The sequence below is a fragment of the Gallinula chloropus genome (genome assembly GCF_964237585.1).
Source record: "Gallinula chloropus genome assembly, chromosome: 1".
Classification (NCBI taxonomy): domain Eukaryota; kingdom Metazoa; phylum Chordata; class Aves; order Gruiformes; family Rallidae; genus Gallinula; species Gallinula chloropus.
The window spans coordinates 133,083,128-133,105,968 of record NC_140085.1 but is presented as its reverse complement, the minus strand read 5'-3'; the positions used below and the strand labels follow the sequence as shown (position 1 = coordinate 133,105,968).

Below are 22,841 nucleotides of genomic sequence, written 5' to 3'. Positions count from 1 at the left end.
TTATGTTTCTTGCAAGCATGGTCAAGGCAGGCATCGAACGAGGGAAACTGAATTGAGACACCTTTGACACCACTGGCCCCCCCTATTACTGTATGTAGGCAGAAAGGTCTGTGGGCATCGCTGTCACAGGAACATGGGGCAAAGAAACAGGCTGCCCTCTGCCCAAAGCCCACCTGAAACTAAAATTTGGAGTTTGTTCTTTCAGCAGTACAAACTGAAGCACCTGTCCCCAGAGCTCTGCCAGATCAGAGCACAGTCCAATCAATATTCACAGCTTAAGGGGAATAATGGGCCAGTATTTGGGCTGCTTTTTGTCACAGTTTCTATCGAAGATGAGCTGCATGGCAGCCTCCATGGCCTGGATTTTGGCAGCTTCAGCACCATACAGTCTCTTCATTTCTGCCATTCTCCTCTCCCCAGGTCTTTCTGCAGGCGGCTGCACAGAACGCTCCGTCCTTTTGTGAAGGTCCTGGTCAGCCTCCACGTACTGGTCCTCGGCTTCCAGCTCCTGCTGTCTCCCTAGGCAGAAAGACCACAAGAAATGTAAATCACTGGGGCGTCAACCAATCCCATTTTATTTTAACTTTTGAAATATTACATATGCAAATTGGTGCTGGATCTAGAGGGCCGAGATCCACACAGCCTAGGGTGCAGCCAACTTCTGAAACTTACAAAACAAATGACATATTACTTATCCTGCTGTGCTTATTATGCCTAATGACAAATTCCTACTAAATGGCATGTTAAGGCCAGGCTGGAAGAAGTGGGGGGAAGAGAAGACAACCCTGGAATTGAATCCTAAAACTGTAGAAAACATCTGCATTAGTAATAAGAAGTAAAAGTCAGTATTGCTTCATTTCTCCTCAACATACACACAACCCTGAAAAGGAAAAAAACCTCCCCACAACTACCCTCCAAAAAAATCACGGAACAACAGTTCTTTCCAAAGTCATGACTTAGCAGCTGAGATAAGGAAACAACGCACAGGAACATGCAATTTCAGCTGCACCACAGCCAAGAGCAATTACTACTCTAGGAAACCAACACATCGGTCATGTATATGTCTGTCATCAAGTACACCCAAATAAACACAGCTGTAAACACTGTGTTTAGATAAACTAGACAACCTCATCCATTTCTCAAGACTTGCCAGGTTCAAAACTGACAGCCCGACTGCTATTGCTTTGAAGAAGAACCAAATCAGCACCCAACATAAATCCCTGCATGTCATCTTTTGAAAAGGATTTAAAGCAGTTCAGAGAGGTGATATATTTGGATCAATTTGACATCAAAAATCCTCTTTGGCAAGCCCAGTCTGGAAGTGATAACTTGATTTTGCGTGCCCAAACATACCTCCACTTCCTGGGTGCTGCCCTGGTGGATAATAATGCTCCATGCAGTTCAAACAGTAAAGTGCTATACAAGGTTCCCCTCTTAGGGGTTACAGGGACATTTCTACAAGATGAAGAAAATTACCTGGCAGCTGTTGAACTCTACCTATGAATAACAGTTCTCAAAACCACATCACAGAAAAAGTTCACTACTAAGAGCAGGTTTTTTTGTTGTTTTGTTTGTTGGTGTTTTTTTTTTTTTTTTTTAAAGACAGACATAAGCATATCAAAACCAGAAGATCCACAGCTCAGAATGCATTGGTCACAAACAGGACATGCTTTTCAGTGTTTGGTGCCATTGTACCTCTTCCCCCCTTCCCCTAAGACAGAGATTTAGCTTCCACAAAAGACATGACATCTGCAAACCCTAACCCAAAGTTAAGTATCTTGACATATCCGTGTCAAACATCTGCAGTTTATTTTTACACTGGAAAGTACTACACAGAGGAGCCAACTGTCTGTCAGCCTTACTAAATGAATTATCCCCAGGACCTCATTCACAGAAAATAGATATTTTTAAACAGTATAATAAGAAACTATAATTCTGGCATCTGTTTGACAGGGACACAGAAAGTTTTTGTTCTGTTGTTTCAAACACCATCCGGTTTTATGGTGGTACTTGAAGGGAAGGAATGCTTGAGGGGTTATTAGCAATGTATTCCAGAGGCCCATTTCACTTTCTGTGATTCTGCTTTAAGGGCACAACCCTGAAGTGGGCTGCACTGCACTGCCAGAATTCATGAGGAAACATACATTAGAGTCCATATGTGTTTTTGGAAGAGTCAGATTTATTTGGTGTCAGGGCATTTTAACCAGAAGGTCTGAATTACAAAAATCCCAACCCAAACAACTATCATTGCCTACAGAGGGCCCAGCACTATTGAGGACAGGCTGCAGCACCCACACAGGTTACCTGCACCCCACTGAAGCAAGCTTCCTGGGACATCAGACTGCCCACAACCAGGTAACATAGTTTTAAGCCTGAACGTGATGCAAATTACACCCAGCAGTGTTAGAAAAGAAAAACCTACACTGGCAAACCAATGGGTCTCACTGTAGGTTACACAGCAAAACTCTAGCAGGGCAGTGAACTGAACCCATATTTGCTGACACTCTTGGGCCACAAAGATAATTCCCTGTACATGGAAATGTTTTAGTCATTAGTTCCATAGCTGCACGCTACAGGCAGCTGCTTCCGTGGGCTGCCTGCCGTAAAATGCTCTCTGATAGCTCATTGCACACAATAACACTTAAGAAAAATTAATTTCTCTGGAGATAGATAATGAATTCTTCTGTTTGGAAATTAAATGGGTCTCTAGCAGAAGCTTTATGATGGATGAGTGGATTACAGTTTAATGTGCATCCATCTCCATTCTGTAGCACGGCGTAGTTGGTAAACCCACAGATCCTAAACACCAGCAATCAAAATAATACCAATTTAAATTTCATTCTCAAAATCACCTACCAGACATCTGGAGTGTATGTTTTACTTCACACTGATCGGATCTACTGCCCTTAACTTTCTAACCCAACGTTTACTGTTCCATAGCTACTGGTTAAAATATTCCCAAAGTGACTCTATTACAGAGCCTCAGCCACGTAGCTCAGCTCTGCAGAGCCCAGGGACAGAAATCTTTTGCACCAGAGGCTGAATTTGAGCGTGCAGCATGGCAGCTGGTGCTGGCAATGCCACTGTTGCTGTGTGGGAGACACTGCAGTTTCAAATCAGTTATTTGTGGAGGGATGCTACCATGACAAACTCATCTATCAGTGATGGCACACTTTGCTGTTGTGGGCCATCAAGGAAAGAGAAGCTGCATTTCCAGCCTAACAGAGAGCTAAGAAATAGATGCCAGCAGAGGAAGCTTTGTCCTTTGAGATGCACATGAAACTTACTTTGGTGGGGCAGGGGCTGGAAAGTGGAACTACTCTTATTTCCAGCAGCCTGGGTTATTTCCATTACCTCAAAGTTTACTTTAAAAAAGCAATGCAACTTGAGCTAAAACTGCAACTACCTTTTTATCAAAAGTATGACAATAAGCATCTACAGCAGAAAAAACAAAGAACATTATAAACTGTCTGAAGCCTAAAGAGGAAACCAGAATGTCTCTGAAGCAAGCACCAAATAGTCATCCATGAACTAGGTAGTAAGGTTTACCAAAATATGAGTTCTCAGCCTGCAGCAACGAAATCCCCAGCAAATTCTCAAATCAGTTTCACACTCCATATTCATAAGTCATTGTGCTGCCAAGTTATAAGTGTGAAACAAATAATTTTTACACAATTCTAAGTAGTTCCTCCTTCCACTTCACACAGACTAAAATAAATGTGCCTTCTTTTACAGCATTCAGTTTCAGCCACTGGCAAGCTTCCACCAGTCGTGGAACAGCTATTTTGCAAATATTAATGAGGCAGGCAGCTGCAGCAGTGGTTGGCTCCTGCACAAAGGAAAAGCATCGCTGCCATCTTCCTGAATGGTCAGTTCCATTTCTTCCCAAAAATGCTCTTCCTCTTTTGAAGCTCTTTTCAGAATTAACTTGCTCCAGATCTGCTAGGAAGTCATCATTACCTGGACAAAAAACAGCTGAGACTTTTTTCCAAACACAGTCAATAGCCTTCTTTAAGGAATACCAAGATTTCTCCCTAACTCAGACTGCATCCTGGGACAGCATCAGTGATTCCAGGCTCTTTGAAAAAAAGTTCTGGGTTGCTGGTTCTTCCCCTCCCATATACTTTTCCCACATTTTATGGATGACTTTTGATCTGGGGTGTACTAGCTGAAAAGAAAAGTGAACAAATACAGACAACTACCTCCATCCCCAGGGAATCCCAAAATCTGGTTATGCAGCAACTCGTATCCCAGCTATTCACTGCATTTGGGGCATCGCCTGCACACAAACATCCTCTTACATGCTTTCATCAAAACTATGGCCTAAGCCCTTAAAAATGTAAGCTGTTTTCCCCACAGGTCCTTAGAAACTCAGATGTCTTGGTTTTTATTTTATACAAAGGACAGCATCCTAAGTTTGTCCTTCTTTGCAATATCCTTTGGGAAGCTTTAGTAATAGTAACAAAAAAAAATATTCCTAATTTCCTCTCTGGAATTCATCCTTTTCTTACAAAAAACCCAAAAACCCCCACAAAAACAAAAAAAGAAAAAAACCACCTCAAAAATAAACCCAACATAAATCCGTTATTTGGATCGGAGTCTCCATGGAGAGACTTCAGCATTAAAAGGAGATAAAAGTAGGGGAGGTAATTATTTATGTCGGATTTTTAATGAAAGATTGATATCCAGCACTGTGTGGTTTCTGGTACCATTCTCAGCTCTTAGTTTTTATACATCCAACCCACAGCTTACTGCAGCCAGTGATCACAGGCAAGCTGATGGCATTTCTCACCGGGGCAGCCTTCTCCACAGTTCTCCAGCTGCACCTGTTCTGCAGTCGGCCGCGCTCCTGGGCTCTGCCCCACCGGATGGCAGCTACACTCACTCCCTCAAACGTGTCTATGGCCTTTAGTGACTTCCAGTTTCTTGCCTAGGTATAGCACATTATTCTGCAAGGAAACAGTGCACTTTCCCCAGCCATGATCTGTTCATTCTTTTCCATGCTTTCAGACTGACCTAGACCCCTGTTCACATATTTGCCTGCTTATTTCAAATGATGAACGATTTCCTCTCACTGCTGCATGTGCACTTTCTGAGCTTTCTCCTCTTGCCTTAAATGCTACCTGAGCTGATTTTAAGCAGCCCACACTAACTGTTAAAAACACTACCCTTTTCTACTGATTAAAAACTCCTAGTTCTCTCTTTGAATGCCACTTCCCACAAGCCTATCTGCTGTGTTAAATATTCTGCCCACACAGGCTTCTCGATGCGAAATGCCAGCTTCTTCATCTCCTTAGGAAAGCCAAGTACCTTTCCCACAAGCTTGCAGAGGAGCTTTTCTGAAGTGACAGCAGCAGACCTTTATCATGCCCATACACTTGCGTGAACCAGGCACATAACAAGGCGGAAAACCAAAATCTTTGCCTAAAGGAATTCCAAAAAAATAAGGATTTAAATCTGAGGATTTGTAAACAGGATATTCAAGGAGTTTAATTTCTACAGAGCTTTGGATTTCCAGAGAGCTGACATCTCAAGCGTTACTCTTTATCAACCCCAAAGCTTTGCAGGACACGTTTCCATCAGTGGGAGCCTGAGAGACACAAACAATGGGTACTTACCCCCACATCTGTACAGATAAAACACTCAGGGCTGCGAAAACAGCACCGACTCGCTTGCTGCAGAGCACTAAGCAACTTACAGGAATTGTGGAAACATACTGAAAGTAGAGTGTGAGGACTTTACAGCAGAATGAACAGCCTCACTTTAGATGCAGGTTGGCTAAGGAAAACTAGATTTATGTTTAAATTTCTCCTTAAATTTAAAACCTTGTGCTTCAAAAAATGGAACAAAAACAGTAAAAAAAATGACACATGTAACTTCTGTCCTCTCATTTTTAACAGTAGAAGTTTGCTCTCCAAAGAAGTGAAGACAGACAGGCTGTATCTTAATACAGTAGCAGTCTAACCTATGCAGAAAAATCAAACACACTAACTGGTTCAAAAGCATTAATTTGGAATAAAAGGATCTTTTAGAAGGAGTAATTGCCTGCAATGATAAGCTCTCAGTCATCAGAGTATCAACCACCATGAAAGACAACTACCAGAAATGTTGAAGTCATTAAAACCCCCAGTATCTACACAGAGAAGTTTTCCATCTGCCAGGCGAGGAGGGAATGAGTTAACAGAAATTGAGTATTTCACCACATATATCTACAAGCAATGCAATATTCTCAAGAAAAAAGAAAACGTTCTGTTACAGGCTTTGAAGTAAGAGCAGATGTGATTCCTTGGCAGGCTTGTGGCAGTCTGAAACCATGGTTCCATGGACATTTTTCTCTTCCCAGTTACAAAACCAGCCTAAGCAGTTTCTGTTTCACTCTTTCGCCCTTATCTGCAGACTCCAGCGCCCAGGCCTTTCAAGGGTGCTGCTACAGTCGTCTAAAGGGCCACACAATGAATCCTGCAAAAACACCCCCCAACAACCAAAGAACCCCAAACACCCCAACAAGTTCGATTTAATCCTGGTACAGTTCAGTGCATTGGCACCACACAAGCTGAAATAAAGGGAGCACTGGAGCAGGAGTGAATGGCTCGGAAGAAAAATTTCTTAACCTGTTTTTGGCACTGAGAGGTGCTTAATGAAGCACAGCCTGACTGAAAACCTATTGGTAAAAGCAGGAAACAGAGTGTGTTGTTCCCCAAGAAAGATGCAGTTGGAAGAGGCTGTTGAAGCAGACAGGAAACAGACTGTGCAAATCCAAGTACCTGTTTGATAGCTTCTTCTTTTCACTATAATAGAGATTTTCTACACATTTTGAAGAGGACAGCTCTGTAGAAGCAGAGCAAAACTGCTTAGCAAGTCAGCAAACGGAGAGAAACTATCTTTGAAATCAAAATTTACAGAAATCCAGGAATTAAAGTCAGAACCAAGGCATTCAGCTTCCAGGTTGGTTACTGTGTGGTATATATCACTCTCAAGTTAATTAACCACACGCCTCACTGTAATGAAACTGTAAAATTAATCCGCTATCTTCCTATCTGCCAGAGAGCTTTAAAGAATTAATTTTCTCACACTACTTTGAAATCTGTGGGTTAAGTAACTGAGAGAAAGTTACACAGTTAACCAGAGAATAAAGAAGCTGATTTCTGGTTTAGAAACAGGATTAAAAACCTAGAAGGGTTCTCTTGTGGTCTCCAAAACAAACGACCAAAGATCCTACATGGAAACAGAACAAGCTTTCATGTCCATGTTTATACTAGCAGTAGGCTCTACTGGTCACTGCCCAGCTAAACAACAAATCACCTTTCTTTTATTTTCTTCTGTTACCTTCCACAATGAAACCCTTGAGAAGGGATATTCTTGTCCCAAACAGAAAATGAACTGCAACAATGAAACCCCGCAAACATGAAGCCCAGGGGAATCTGGATTGAAAGCCCGCTCTAGAAGTGCAAATGCTCTCACTGTAATTCACAGTGAGGTATATGTACACCTCTGAAAACTCTCCAGGGGACAGAGAACACAGGGGCGAGCCCAGTGTGACCAGGGGTCAGTGTCACACCAGGGACACCGAGGTGTCCGGACTGCACACTCATGCCATCCGACAGAATGAAACAGCCAGGAAGGTGCTGACCAGCTGCTGCTCAGAAATTAGTACAGGATCAGGCGCTGGCAGCTGCCTCCAGTAAGGATCAAGTCTACAGCAATGAGATTAAATACAGACCAGCTGACTCTGCACTCCCATCCCCCAAAACAACTCCAATCTGTCGCTGATGGCAACAATGCTGACGCCAGACAAAGACACCAGTGCTAGAGTAAACAGAAGGATTACTTAAATCTATATATAACTGTCTCCATATATACACATACACCCATATATACACATATATATCCGGCACATCCAGACACTGAACATGGAAACGTTCAAATTTAAAAGTGCTTCTCTCAAAGCAAAGCAGCACGCTGAAGAAACGTGGGTGCCCTGAATAGAAATTAAGCACGTGCACGTGGAAGAAAGCATTCCAGGATGTACACAGCACTAGACAGCTAAACAATATGGAAAGTTTGGTACTTTCAGGCAAAAAAAGAAAAAAAAAAAAAAAAAAAGAAGAAGAAGAAAAAGGAGAAAAAGGGAAGCAGCCTGTACCAGTCTTCTAAATCAAACACACACATCTGAACTTTACATTGAAATTTCTTTCTTGACTCTAGCCACAGACAACACTGTTGAATTAAACTCTGTTTTACTGTATGACATGAGAAAATAACTCAGTAATGTATGCAGGGAATCTGCAACTTAAAAAATATATATATTGAAAAAAGGTTTGAGCAACCTCTAACCATGTCCTTGGTTTTCTGAAAGGAAGCACACTCAGGCTATGAACTGACCTTTCAGTTAACTGACAGGTCTGTAAGTTATGATTACCAGACACATGTGAGATTAAGTAACAATATCAGAACCAGATAAACTTAATTTCAGCATGTAAATAGGCATTTTTCTATAGTTAACTACAGTGTGCTGCCTGACCAATCTTTTTGAAAAAGCCATCTGCAAAGAGGGTCAAACTAAAGGAATCTGCAAACTGTATCACAACTTGTGAAAGAAAGGGCTGAGGGGTAGCTTTGGAAACTTAGTTTACCTCTGACATTCTGAGTTTCACATTGTTCATGCCAGCATTCTGCTAAATGAAACAACTTAAATATACTTAACTGAAGATAATTGCTATGCCTAGTATTAAAAACACAAGGAAAAATCCTAGGAAAACATGTCAGACAAAACCTGCAGAAAAAGGGAAAAATAATTCCATTGCTGGAGTAGAAGTCTGAGCACTGCCTCCTTTCAAAAAGGCAGCTGGCATCCTGCCCTTCAGAACACTAAGCTGCACTTAGCAAGTGGGAGCTCCATGCCTCCCCCTCTGTCACTTCAATGGAGTGATTCACATCTGACAGAAGCGTTTAAGTGTGCTGATGAAGAGAAGACAACATGAAGAGAGCCATCAGACTGGAAGCCCACTTAGCCTGACAGCCTGTGCACGACAAAGGTCAGTCCCTAATGTCAAGGGAGGAACACAGGAGCAGGGAATGCAAATAACTGCACATCACTAGTTTCACCTACTGAGAAATGCAGAAGTCCTAAAAAGGCAGAGAATTCTTCATGCACTCCTCCAAAGCCAGCCAGATGCTCTGCTATCTACCACCCCAACACCTCCTCCACCACTGTGTCACATGAAGTAATCTCCATAACTTGGACTCTTCTACAATTTTTCAGCCTCCTTCCAACCATACCAGCACCCAAAAATCTCAAAGCAATAACAACTATTGAATTTTAAAGAGAGTCTTCAACCCTTCTGCTCAGCAACCACATTAGAGACTGCAGACCTCCTCCAAACAAAGGTGCTCTGCAAGGCTTGCACAGAGTGAGAGAGCAGCCACAGCACCTTAGCAGCACTTGTTAGCATTGGAAGAACTGTATTAAAATTGAGGCCCATCATGCTCTTTGGAGACCTACAGTCCCTGACAAAGCTTCTCCAATTTCTGTGAATACAGAGCCGACTTTCAGAGCAACAACCACCACTTCAGCAACTACAAATGAAATTAAACTCAGGAGATTCTTATCCAGCTGAACAATAACAATCGGTAGCGTAACATCCATTTTTTTGTGTTTCAGTACAAACCGGTTTCAGTACCAACAGCCACCCAAGACCTGTTCTTCATTTTGCACTGCCTCCATGATTTCAGTGCACTGCAGAGCAGTGTCCTGACAAACTCAACATACGTCCTTGAAAACATCAGGCAGAAGCTCTGATATCCAGATGAATGGGGTTGGGTACCTTGGAGGCCAATAACAATACTGACACAGATGAACAACTGGATCAATCTGCACTGACTACTTCATATGGCAGCAGCACAACTGTTTATGGGTGTGTTGTCATATCAATCTCTTCTATTTTCCTGAGAGGCAGAGAAGTGCTCCCACACCTGTATTACAGGCCCACATAAAAAGGAAATGAACACAAATTCCTAGAGCAGGAGGTGCTTTAGATTCCTTGGAATGGGCTTCACAGCAGATCACATCACAACGTGGCACAGGTGCTCAACTCAGCTGCTGTAAAAGGTAAGAGTGACAATGCTCCCTTGCACCTTGGGTTTTAAGATACATCATCCCTTGGGTACAAATGACTAGCACAGTTGGAAGAGAAATATTATTTTAGATATCTGTTCCTAAATCCCACCCACGTTGAAGGCTTTGGTGGATCTAATCCCAAATGGAACATCCAAGGTCGTGACTGAAGTCTGTAAATGCCATCCAAGTTTGAGATGGGTAGCATAACAGCCTCTGCCTCTCTTACTTGATTTTGTGCATGCAAGTAAATGAGTTTTGAAAAGATACGGGCAGATGGAAGTCTCTGAATCCTCAGTTTCTCTCTCCAGAGCATCCACATTTCCCTAATGACAATGGATGTGAATTCCATCTGGATGCCTCTGATAAAACTGAGGCACAGAGAGATGTTGAAAAGCAAATGATGCCTCTGATGCTTTGACATTAACAACACCCCATTAAAATTAGCAGGGGTAAATTATGTGTCTCCAAGCAGATCCATACATGAGGTTTGCTTTGTAGCAGGGAGACCTAAAATGTGTCATGTTTGAGATGTTTTGCTGCCCTGGTCTGCTACAGATTCTGAACAGATTTTGTAGATAAAGAACATAAAAAGCAGACAACATAGCTACACCCTTTTCCACCTTGGTCCTTGACAATGCTTTTTGCAATCACTGTAGAGTTGTACACTGAAACTTCCAATGTTCTTGCTAGAGCAACCGTTCCCCTTGTAGATAATAGAGAAAAAAGGTTGCATTAGAAAATGCTTACATTGTAGCCCACTGTCACTGCCTACTCACAAGGCTGAGAAGATCACACTAAAGGTGGATAAATTCAGATTTACTAGCACAGAACTGAGTCAGAGCTCTCTCCTAAATCAAATCATTTAGAGATCCAGAAATGCTGCATGTGGCACCTAGACGGAACCAGTAATCAAGGAATTTTAGGGGAAATGGAAAAGTGCATGAACTGTGAAGAAAGACTCCCAGACAAGGGATTAGCACAGAGCAGCTTTTAAGCCACTTTTCCTAGAGCTGCGTCTGTCAGCGCGGCCTCACCTGCTCCTTCCCACAGCAGCTGCAGCTGCTTCACAGGCTCCCCTGCAGGGACAAAGAACAGAGAAGAGGAAAGGAGCCGCTCAGAGCAGCTGCAGACGACAGTGGCAGAAGAGAGGAGGCAGACCTGCCTCCAAAAATTTCCCAGCGCCAGTTCTGAGTGCAAGTAGTGTCTCTGTCTTCCCACACCTAACTGTTCCCATGGGAAGCAATCTTCCTTACTAGCCTTCTGAATGCAATTTTTACTCCAACAACAAGGCTAGGGAGGGATTTCTTGTTCCATGTGTGGCCTCTCAGCCCTGGGGTCTGCCCGGTCGCTCTTTGCCAAAGCTTTGCAGAGCCCAGGTTTGTGACAGCAATGCTCTGAACCCTTGAAAACTGCACAGGCACAAACCAGGCACCAACACCCAGACTGTCCAGCCTAAGACTGAGTTACAACATGCATTTTCTTTGTGACAAAAACTTCCAGTTGCCAACACATCACAGCTATGAAGGTGACTGTGTATATGACAGCAAGCTACTGACCCATGTCTTTTGGATCCTTCTGAGACCACCAACTATCAAGCAATCTAGCAGATCTAGCACATGGATGGTGAGGGACAAGGCAGCTGAGAGGAGCAGCAATCTGTCTCTGTCCAGCACATCTTACTCTCGTATCCTCAAGACAAGTCCAGTCAGAAGGAATGTTACCACAGCACTGACCTACTATGAACAGCAATAATGCACGAGTACCAGACTCCTCCTACTGACTCATGAGTAACTCTGGGATAATAGTGCTCTGGGAGAAAGGGTAGTTCAAATCCCATATTTGTTCAGCAAAGATGTCAACAGGATGTCTTCTGGTCACAGGGATGACACCTGGCTTAACTGTTAAGCAGAAGGTCTGGAATGAATAACTCTTCTCAGATCATCTTGTGCCATCTTTTACCATTTGAGGCTTTTGCTTACTTCCTACGGAGGTACTCAAAATCCCTTATAAATAGGATCAGACTGAGCCTCTCAACAAGCAACCTGAGGTATGCACACTCCACTGGAGTAACAGAGCACACTAGAGAGATAAATAAAGGATGTCAATTTCAAACAATTTCCAAAGTTTAACACAGATTTTCATATTAAGACAGCTACTGAAGCATTCTTCAGTTGCAACAAATGTAAGAGAAAATAGAGGTTTTTGACATCTTAACATTCTTATAAAAAAGACAGGGATTTCCTGGAAAGAGTCCAGAGGAGGGCTATGAAGATGATTAAAGCCCTGGAGCATCTCCCCTATGAGGAAAGGCTGAAGGAATTGGAGCTGTTCAGCCTTCAGAAAAGAAGACTGAGAGGGGATCTGATCAATGTTTATAAATATCTGAAGTGTGGGACACAGGGGGAAATGGCCAGCCCCTTTTCAGTGGTCTGTGGGGACAGGACAAGGGGCAATGGCCTCAAGTTGGAGCACAGGAAGTTCCGCACCAACATGCAGAAGAACTTTTTCACAGTGAGGGTGACAGAGCCCTGGCACAGGCTGCCCAGGGGGGAGTGTGGAGTCTCCATCTCTGGAGACATTCAAGACCCATCTGGATGCCTACATGTGCGACCTATCCTAAGGAACCTGCTTTGGCAGGGGGGTTGGACTTTATGATCTCTGGAGGTCCCTTCCAACCCCTATGATTCTGTGAATCCGTGAATCTGTGAATGTCTACACCACATGAGCTTCTTTTTCCATGCTCCTAGCTATAAACCTGCTCCAACTCAAATACCAGTACTCCACAGTATGCTCAGGAAGAGCCGAGCCCAGTACAGCCACAGGGAGGCATCTCCATCAAACTGCCCAGGCTGCACACACGAGTGTGGTTCTCTGCAGCCTCAGATGCCACCCAGGAGCTGAAAACTGGGGCAACCCTTAGTAGCAAAGAGAAGCCTGGCCTGCGCTCAAGTACATTTGGGGGTTGCCAACACTGACAAAGTCTCAGCCTGAGGCACACAGCAAGTAAGAAAACCTTCACATGTAATTTCCAGTTCAATATATTAAAGCTCACACAACTGACCTGAGCACACAGTAGAAGTTACACATTTGTGTAACTGCATCTGGTCCAGTGATACAAAAATCACTGCTCCCTCAGCAGCACTTCAAGCTTTCCAGTGTCTCTCTCCCATTAATTCCTGTAGCTGGGTTGTGGTGGAGAAGGGGGGCTGTAGGGATGGCTTCTGCAAGAAACAGACAGAAGTTTTCCCTAGGCCAAGAGAGCAAACATTAGCCAACTCAAGGCCAGACCTGCCACTGACCAAGGCTGAGCCCATCAGTGACGGTCCCAGTGCCTCTGGGAATCACACTTAGGAGAAAAAAAAAATACAAGCAGCTGTTTTTTGCCACCAGAGAAGGGAGTGAGAAGACTCAAGGAACTGTGCAGGCACCAAGGCCAGGGAAGAGTTGGGGGAGGAGGGACTCCAGGCATTGGAGAAAAAGATTCCCTTGCAGCCTATGGAGAAGACCATGGTGGAGTGGGTGTCCCCCCACAGCCCATGGAAAATGATGGGGAGCACAGATCCCATCTACAGCACCTAGAGGACCCTACACCAGAGCAAGTGGAGACACCTGAAGGACACTGTGACCCTATGGGAAGCCCACATTGAAGTAAGCTCCTAGCAGGACCTGCAGCCCATGGAAAGCAAGGCCCATGCCAGAGCAGGTTTGCTGGGGGAGCTTGTGACTTCCTGGGGGACCAGGCTGGAGCAGTCTGGGCCTGACGGTCAGCACCCTGTGGAAGATCCATGCTGGGGCAGTTTGTGAAGAGCTGAAGCCCTGTGGGAAAGGACTCATGTTGGAGAAGTTTGTGGAGGACTGTCTCCTGTGGGTGGGACTCCACGGTGCAGCAGGGGAAGTGTGAGGAATGCCTCCCCCAGCTAAGAGGAAAACTTGTGAGGAACTGACCCAACCCCCCGTTCCCCATATCCCCCTGTGACACCTGGGGGGTGAAGAAGGGAGAGAAACCATGAATAAAGTTATGTCTGAGAAGAAGGGAGAGGTAGGAGGAGGTGCTTTAAGATCTAATTGTACTCATTATCCAACTCTGGTTTCTCTGTGTGTGTAGTGCAATAAATCAGATAGTTTCTTTCCTTTATTCTGTGTTGAGTGTTTTGCCAGTGACACTGATTGGGGAATGATCTCTCCCTGTCCTTATCTCGACTCCTGAGCCTCTCAATATATGTTTTCTCCCCTGTCCAGCTGAAAAGGGGAATGATAGAGCAGCTTTGGTGGGTGTCTGGCCTCCAGCCAGGGCCAAACCACTACAGACAGGAAAGACTTAGGTTCACACTGCAAAGCTATACATTTTTCTAAGCACAAATTCTGCCTGTAGTATGAGATCCAAAGACTTGACTGTTGCATATTCTGTGAATGGCTGTGTCCTCAAACTGATACCCTTAGCACAAAGATAATTTTGTCCCTAATGAAACAGGTATAAAAGTATGCCCAACTGTTGCTCTCCAAATGCAATTCAGACCCTCAATTTTTGTAAGCACAATTAGTTTTCAATATCAAAGCGGTGAAAATTGTGACCACTTTCAATGTTTCTCTAGCAAGGAGGCAGCATTTTGTCAGCTGTTGGCTTCCCATCCCAAGTAACACAGCATCTACCTTGGACTCTGCCTGCACTCCAGAAAATTCTGCTGCAGCACAATAAAAGGTTCCATCATCAAGAACAGAGATGCCTTACAAAAGGAGAACTTCTCACATCTCTCCTTCAGTTCACAAAAGAAGGTGCTTCAAAAGCACCTCTCAAACAGTCACCCATATTTCACGGGTGTTTCTCTCAAGCTTCAGCTATTCAACTAGTGGTAGAAGTTCATGTGGCAGCAAGGCTGAGAAAGCCAAGGAAGTTTAGCAGACATTAGAAAAGTCACCATGGCCACTGCCTCAAAGGTTTAGGATAGGAAAGAAGAAACTGAAAAGATGCTGGTGGGTAAGAATTTGAACTAGGGTCTGATACAGATGAGACAGATGAAGAACAGGGAAAAGCATTTACAAAAAACAAAGGAAAGATGGAAAATGCAGTGGCAAAAAATCTGCATGAAAGTATTTTCCAATGAAACATGTAGACCTTAAACAAAACCAAAAGCTTCACAGATCTGGTACTGTTCAAAGAAGTTTCAAGACACGGAAAATCCCATTGCTTTCTCTCTTCGATGGCAGTGGCAACCGTCATCTTGCAGAGAAAAAGAAACCCCAAGGAAAAAAGAAAACCCTACAGTTGCAGATTTGGAACAAACATCTTCATTCACCATTTCCTTTCGATTTTTTTTCAAAGGTCTTCCATCTGGCAAGAAAATTTTAAGTTGAGACAACATTATTTTGGGAAAAGCTGGAGGGTATATGTGGGCAATACAAACAGAGGCTTTAATGGAAAAAACCCCAACTAGTCACAGCATTAACAATTGACAGGCTATTATCCTTCAGTAATGAACTGACATGACAGTACTTTCCTTTGCTTTCCTTTGTTTTTAAATAAAGGACACTGTCTCATTGCCTGTTGACTACTAGAGAATGGTTCTCAATGGACTCCAAATGCTGTATTCACTCAATTACAGGACTCATTTTCCCTTATGTGTAAAAAGGGAAAAAAGAAAAAACTGTAAGAAAAAAACATGCCTCAAAGATTCAAAGGCTAAAGTTAAAAATGCAATAAATATGTTCAATTAGACAATTTACGGTGTTGTTAGGCTTGTAAATCTTCCCTTCTTGGGTTTTTGTCTTTTTAGTTCTTGCAAATGTAAAAGGACAACCTACTGTTTTCTGTCCTTTACATTCAGGATGCTTGGAGAACCCAGGACACTACCTAGGTCTGATAGGTATGGACACACAGAAAAACAGCTTCATCTTTCTCAACAGCCAGAGGGAAGACTCTTAAATACAACTGAAAACATCCCCAACCAGCACAGCATATTAGGACCACCAGTTACAGGAAGAACCACAACAACAGACTAGCCTGACAACAAAACCCCCTAAAAATAGAATCACTAGATAATTATGACTGCATATGAAGAAACAACTGAAGAGGAAGAAATTAAAACTGTCTGTAAGGGATTTTAACCAAATGTGCAGCATATCCAGAATACAAAATAAGTTTGTAGTGCATTAATATGTTTAAACTCATACAGCCTCAGCAAAACTCTGTTCACAATTACTTCGGGGCATTCCAGGAAGACATAACTTCTTGACTGCAACACATGACATGAATAGAAAAACTAGCAAGAATTTGACATGAATTCAAAGAAAAAAAAAAAAGATTGTTTTAAAAGAAGTTGGTTGTGAACTGCTTCACTGCTGAAGTGTTAAATCACACAGCAAGGCTCAGAGTTTGTCAGTTTCAAAGGCTTTAGTGTGCCAGTCAGCTGATCACTGCAAATGCCCACTGTGAAAACCAAACCAAACAAAAATATCTCTACAGACCTTAGGAATCTGCTTGGTTTTCAAGTCTGCAGCAGTTTATAAAATAGAAAACAGACCCGATGTTTTCTTCTCTGGCTTATCTGAGAAGATGGCTTGATCACCTTTGAAACTTTTTTAATTTGCAATTAGTGTTAATACTTGCATTTCACCATCCAGACACAAATGCCTTTCCCACCTACATCTCAGGCCTGTATAAGTCTCACACAGTTGAAGTTTGCAAGATCTTATCCTTCAGTGCCTGTGATCATGTTTATCTCTATCAGGCTCTAGAGTAGGGATTAAATGTGCAGAGTCTGTCATCAACTAGTATTTGGTTTAGGCCATTTGATTACCCTTCTACACGTTGATGAGACATGGATGATGTGTGGGAACCAGCTATAACTTGGCAAATCAAGACTCTCATAACACACGTCCAAAATAGCTGTGGCAAAGCTGTATGGTATTTCCTAATTTTGCAGGGCTTGAAAAATACCAGACTAGCAGAAGTCACATCCTTCACAAAGATAAACCAGACCTCCACCCTCTGTACTAGTACCCCCTTCCTTATGCTCGAAATTCTCCTTTCTACCTGTCCCATCGCTTTTCTTCTCCCGCGTGCCTCACACTTCAGCAAGTTGCCAATAAACATATATCACTCTTGTGTAGTATTCATTGTCCAAGAAGAGTAAGCCAGGTGTCTACTCCCAAGTGCATATCGAAGTGCAGAGATCAAAGGCTGTGAACTCCACCTGGAGCCCCTCATCTACACCAGAGAAAAAACCCAAACCCATGATAAACAGCTTTCCCCTTAATATTCCCTAACAGCTGGCTTACATTTCAGCTGGTCATCAGCATCATTACTGGTATTCCCCTCTGACATTCTCATTCCATTTAGAGAAAATTTAAAACTCTTACCTCAACATTACAAGTATCTCTTCAAGAGATGGATGCCCCAATTTCAGGCATTACTGAGCTTTATAGTGCCCAAGTTTCTCTAAAAATCCACTCCTAGGGTGGTGTTGGGGAGAGCTGCTCAGGGCATACAGTTTGGGATTAAAAGGAAAAGGCATCAGAGAGGAAACACTTTAGCAATCATAAGTTTCTTTTGTGGATGCATTATCTCCATCTTCTTGAGCATCAATACAGAATGGCAAACATTCTTCAGAACAGTATGAAAGATAAAACATGACAGTGTCAGCTTAATGAACCCCTAAACTTAATTTGTTCAGAAACAGCATCCAGGAAAATTAATAACACTACCTCCTCAAGTAGTGCCTTCCACATGGTCTTCATTTAGGCTCATTTCCACACCATCAGGGAAACAATGATTTCCCTCCTCCTCCTGCTGCCTGTTCCGTCTTTTGAAAAACTTAAATAAGAGAGCTAAGAATGTATCCTATTTTCCTCCCCCCTCAAGAAAAAAATATTTCTGAGCAAGATAATGCTGTATTTTTAAATACTCACAAATCAGCACTTGGCACCATTCATCCAAGAGTCCAGCAGCACTTTTAAATTTCAATTAAATCAAGCACTCATTTACTTTTTCATGCTTTAAGGAATTAGAGATGATTATTACTATCCTTACTTGATAAGGGAAACTATTAAAGAGACTGAGGCATGAGACCACATGATTCTATGATTCTGCTTAAATCTGCATGAAGCTGTGGAATAGTGTTGCCAAAGTGAATGGAGTTACACGTACCCAGAACTAGCTAGTACACAGCACACAGCAGAGACCTAATTATTCCAAAACGCTCCAAGTATTGCTGTGGTGGAAGGCACAAAAGTAAAAATCTGTATTCCAAGTCACAAACTTCTTCCTGATTCACCTGCTCATCATAAAGACTTGAATCATATTTTTAGCAAGAGCCAGTGAGGGGCCAGGAAGTGATTAAATAGCTATACCAAGGTCATATAGGGTCTCTGTGACAGTCTCTCCAAGCCCAGATTTCCCAATTTCCAGGATACCACTTTAATCACTCACAAACCTTTAAACACCACTTCCCATAAAGACAAAACAAATCCAAAGAAAATGCCCTGCATTTCCAGAAGCTGTCGAGCATCTTAAAGCATCCTGTTGTACCTCATCAAAGGAGCATTTCAACAGAGAACACCAAGCTGATCCTACAGAAGCACTGACACCGAGCCCCTTAACTCCCATTCCTCTGCTAACGAGAACAACTCTGCCTCATACTGATGATGGGAAGTGTGAAGTTAAGCTGAGGTGCTTCAGCTCAACAGATACCCTCTCATCAACAAACTTAACCCAATTTTTATCTCTCTCTGACAATCACTGCCTTTATTATGCATTTTAGGGACATTTCTTTCTGAAAGAGAGAGCTCTATTGAACATACATTCTGGGTATTTCCTATTGGAAACATGTGGGAAAAGTTATTGTCATCATGCTGCTATTCTAAGACCACTAATAAATTTGTATATGCTGTAAAGTGTCAATAAAGTATAGCACAGACTTTTTGTTCTTTTAAGGATTTCACAGAAACAAAGATGACCAATACCTCTGAGGATTAAGACCTGAGAAAAATCTTAAATCTATGGTTTATATTCCCTGCTTAAGGACTTGGGTCCAGATCAAGATGCAAAACAAAGAGAAACTTGTGATACAGTACAGAATGGAGAGTACCCTAGGGATGCAGGGGGAGAAGAAAAAGGACATGGAATTTTACTGTTGGGTTAGCCAATGAATAACAAACAAAATGGCTTCTCTGCACTATAAAATACATTGAGGCTGACTCTAGAGTTTAGTTGATGCAGTAAAGCACTTCCTCTGGGTTCCCCTCGCAGGCACATCGCATGTTAACTAGATTTAACCATAAAAATTCTGGAGCTTTTCCTTCAGCGCTGAAGATGAATACTGTCTTCTGGATAAGTGTGTTAGTCTTCTCTTTGCAGTCCTAATTTTCTCCCTCTTAAAAAAACCTCGAAACATCTCCTGACACTTATTTCTAATGGAGAGTACTTAAGTGCACCCATCAGTTTTGCTTGCTTCATTCTGTTTGGCTTGCACGCTATTTCTGTGAATTGTTACACAATCAGTAAACAATGAAGTCGTCTATCACTTGATGTTATGGCCACTAAATACCAGAAAACACAGAATAAGCTGGGACTTACGTAGTTCTTCCCGGTGCCTCTCTGTTTGTGCAAAAAACTGACGGAGCTCCTCTGTGATTTCCATGTTACTCAAGTCGTATTCTATCTCCCCTTCAGACTCAGAGTCATCCTCCTCCATTTCGGAATCCCTATCAGCATCCTCCCTCTCTTGGTGGGCATCTGTGTACTGCTGAGCTCCCCCACGGTACTGAGCTCTGCCATGCGAGCTATAGCTGGAAGGATAATTTTGGGTGTGTGGGAGATCATTCCCATCCCAATCTGAGTAACGGTTACTCGGAGAGGCTGCAGAAGTATACCATGGCAGCTGATAAAAGGACTCCATGGCTTTCCTGTAGGCTTCCCGGTGCCTGTGCATCCAGCGCATGGCTAAGTCATAGTGCTTCCAGTATCTCGCGTACACTCGCCGAGAATACCATGGCTCAGTGTCTTCCTGTGGGCAGAACACAGGGAGAGGGAAAGAACACAGAAAAGAAAAGAAAAAAAAAAGAGAAAGGAAAACAAACGATAACTGGGTGGAGAAACACTGTAAGCACAAGCACAAAGTTGGCCTTTAAATCATTACCCATCCTTTTCCTATCATAAACCACACAGATCTGAAAGAGGGCAAGTATTAACACGGTGCAAGTGCACCACACTTCATTACTCTTAAAGATCACAGAATCACAGAATTGTAGGGGTTGTGAGGGACCTCAAGAGATCATCGGGTCCAACCCCCCTGCCAAAGCAGGTTCCCTAGGACAGATCGCTCAGGGAAACATCCAGAAGGGTCTTGACTATCTCCAGAGAAAGAGACTCCACAAACCCCTGGGCAGCCTGTTCCTATTGTTTTGTTCAGCAACAGAGCTACAAATGAAGAATTCGCAATAGAAATGTTGTAGTGCCCAGGCAGTATTTCCCAAGTGCTCGTGCTACTGCAGTGGGAATCAGTTCGTTTTAGGGGATATGCCATGTGGATATATTCCTCAATTCCTCAGCCATTCATGTAAGAACTGAATCATTCCAAGGTGTATGTATTGCAACCTACACCTGATTTCCAAATCCACAGACAGAAAACACAAGAGATTAAAATTCCTCCACACTAAACAAAGGCACTCATTTTGTCCAGTAACATATTTCCTCCACCCGCCTGCCAAAATAAGTTTCTCAGAAAAGGTCAAATGGCAATTCAGCCAAGTTCATATATCCATCATGGCCTCGATCAAAAACAAGACTGTATTTAGCCAACTGCAAGCTGCCAGCAAACCTCCCTTTTGTACATATGAAAAGGGGTAGTGAAGTACCATTGATAAATTACACAGAAAAATAGTTCTATAGAATGAAGCCTACTGTAACACACCTTTTCTTGTCTTCCAACTAATCTTAGTTTTCCTGAAAAAACAGTTTCATGCTGTCAGATTTTATCAGCAACTACAAAGCCCGACAGTCCATCCAGCCTTAAGCCCTGTTCCTGTGGGCGATTTCATCTCCCTCCTCATCCTACTCTCAAAAAGAGGGGATAATAAAGGATCTTAACAGAAGGTCATAAAGTAAGCTAGAGCCTAGAACAAGCACAAGAAATAGAAAACGTTTTTCCCCATCTTCATTTCCATAAAAAATCTTTCATCTAGGACAAAAATAGAATGCCTGTACTTTAAACTGGAAGGATTTTAATTAAGCCATGCTTTGGAAAACACTCAAAACTATGGCAAGATTAGCTGAGGTTTTCAGAGATGGACATGACATTTACAGTCCTTTATTAGGTTGTTGCTTTTTTCTTTATTTTAAAAAAAGGGCAAGCAAGACAAAAATCTTTAAGCTTTTTTTTTTTTTTTTAATCTTCACTGGCATCATTCTGTAACCTTAAAGGAATAATTTTTCTTGGGGAAAAAAATCCCAAAACAAACAAACAAAAAAGTATTTAAGAAATTATTTCCTTTGAATGCTACTAAGAGAGGTTAATTTCATTTCCTTACATTTGTTTTCACTTTCTGGTTCTTAGGCAATAATGCAAGTACTAGAGAGTTTGGAATAATAACTGTAACTTTCTGCAAAATTGAGCCCATTATCCCATGAGACCTACAAAGGTTATCTCTTTTTAAGGTCATTGGTAAGCCCCCTCAGAAAGAACATAACCTCTAGCTAATAGTCCATAAAGAAAACCCACTACAACAAACTTGCATTCCTTAAGAATTTCCAATCATCACATATTGCACCCTGTTTGTGAAGGGCTCTGGGGCTCAGCCACATGATTTAAAAGTCCAGACAAATTATCTTCTTGAACAGTAACAATTCACGGAGGTGAAACTTCGTTCTGATTCTCCTCTTGGTCTAAACATTGTGCTGCTACAAGATCATGCATTTCTGAAGATTTATTCCTAAAATGAGTGGGTGCAAGAAAAGCATCTGCCTTCCATATGGGATTTCTTCATTCGTAATCATCCAACCACCTAAAAGTTACGATGAACAATGTTTATTTACTGTTCTTGCTCTGCTTAAGAATGTCACACTGACTTCTCATCCTTCAGCAGCCAGATGAGAACGTCCTGTGGTCAAATCTGATACAATCACAGGTTACTTTCAGAACATTTTGTCTATTTTTTCCACTATTTAAAAATCCAGTTTTGAAACATCATGGAGTGTGACAAAAGCAGGTATCTATGTATTTCCAAAGAAGACAGTAAATTCTTTTAAAGCTCAAAAAAAAAAAATATCTCCAGTTCTTCTAAAATGTTTCTAAAAAGGGCCTTGATGATTTTACTGAAAGCTCTGGAATCCAGCTGGCTGGTTTGTCTAGCTGACTAGCTCCAGTTGTTAATTTCGGAGAAAGGAAGACAAAAAGCCAGTTCATGTGAATGGAACTGTGATCCTGGTGCCTGTCCAACTACTTTTTGTGGCTTTTCTGTTGAAAGCAACCCTTGAAAACCCCTTTTACAGCTGAATTTTAAAAATACATCTGTTAAGAAATTACAGAAATGTTTTACAGTGGGGTAGAGAAGGGAAAGGAACATTTTAAAGTCTAACTTAGCTCTATGTCTGTGCTTTTTCAGCTGCGGAATAAATGGAAATAAGAGATTTCCTCAAGGAAACAAAAGCTATAAATCTAAGCCAAATGATCAGGGTCCTCTGTTATTTTCCTGTTATGTCTCTGGAGTCTTCCCAGGAGAAGACAAATCA

General features: G+C 42.3%; 1 protein-coding gene across 1 annotated transcript; it reads right to left on the bottom strand.

The window, feature by feature from the left end:
- Nucleotides 1-268: 268 nt before the first annotated feature.
- GEMIN8 (gem nuclear organelle associated protein 8) lies at nt 269-20,112 on the bottom strand (the record flags this gene model as incomplete). The annotated part of the gene is made up of 2 exons (XM_084279390.1): nt 19,689-20,112; nt 269-519 (listed from the first exon to the last, which is right to left on the bottom strand). The coding sequence occupies exons 1-2, from the start codon at nt 20,050-20,052 to the stop codon at nt 269-271; spliced, it is 615 nt and encodes a 204-aa protein (XP_084135516.1). The 5' UTR covers nt 20,053-20,112.
- Nucleotides 20,113-22,841: the final 2,729 nt, after the last annotated feature.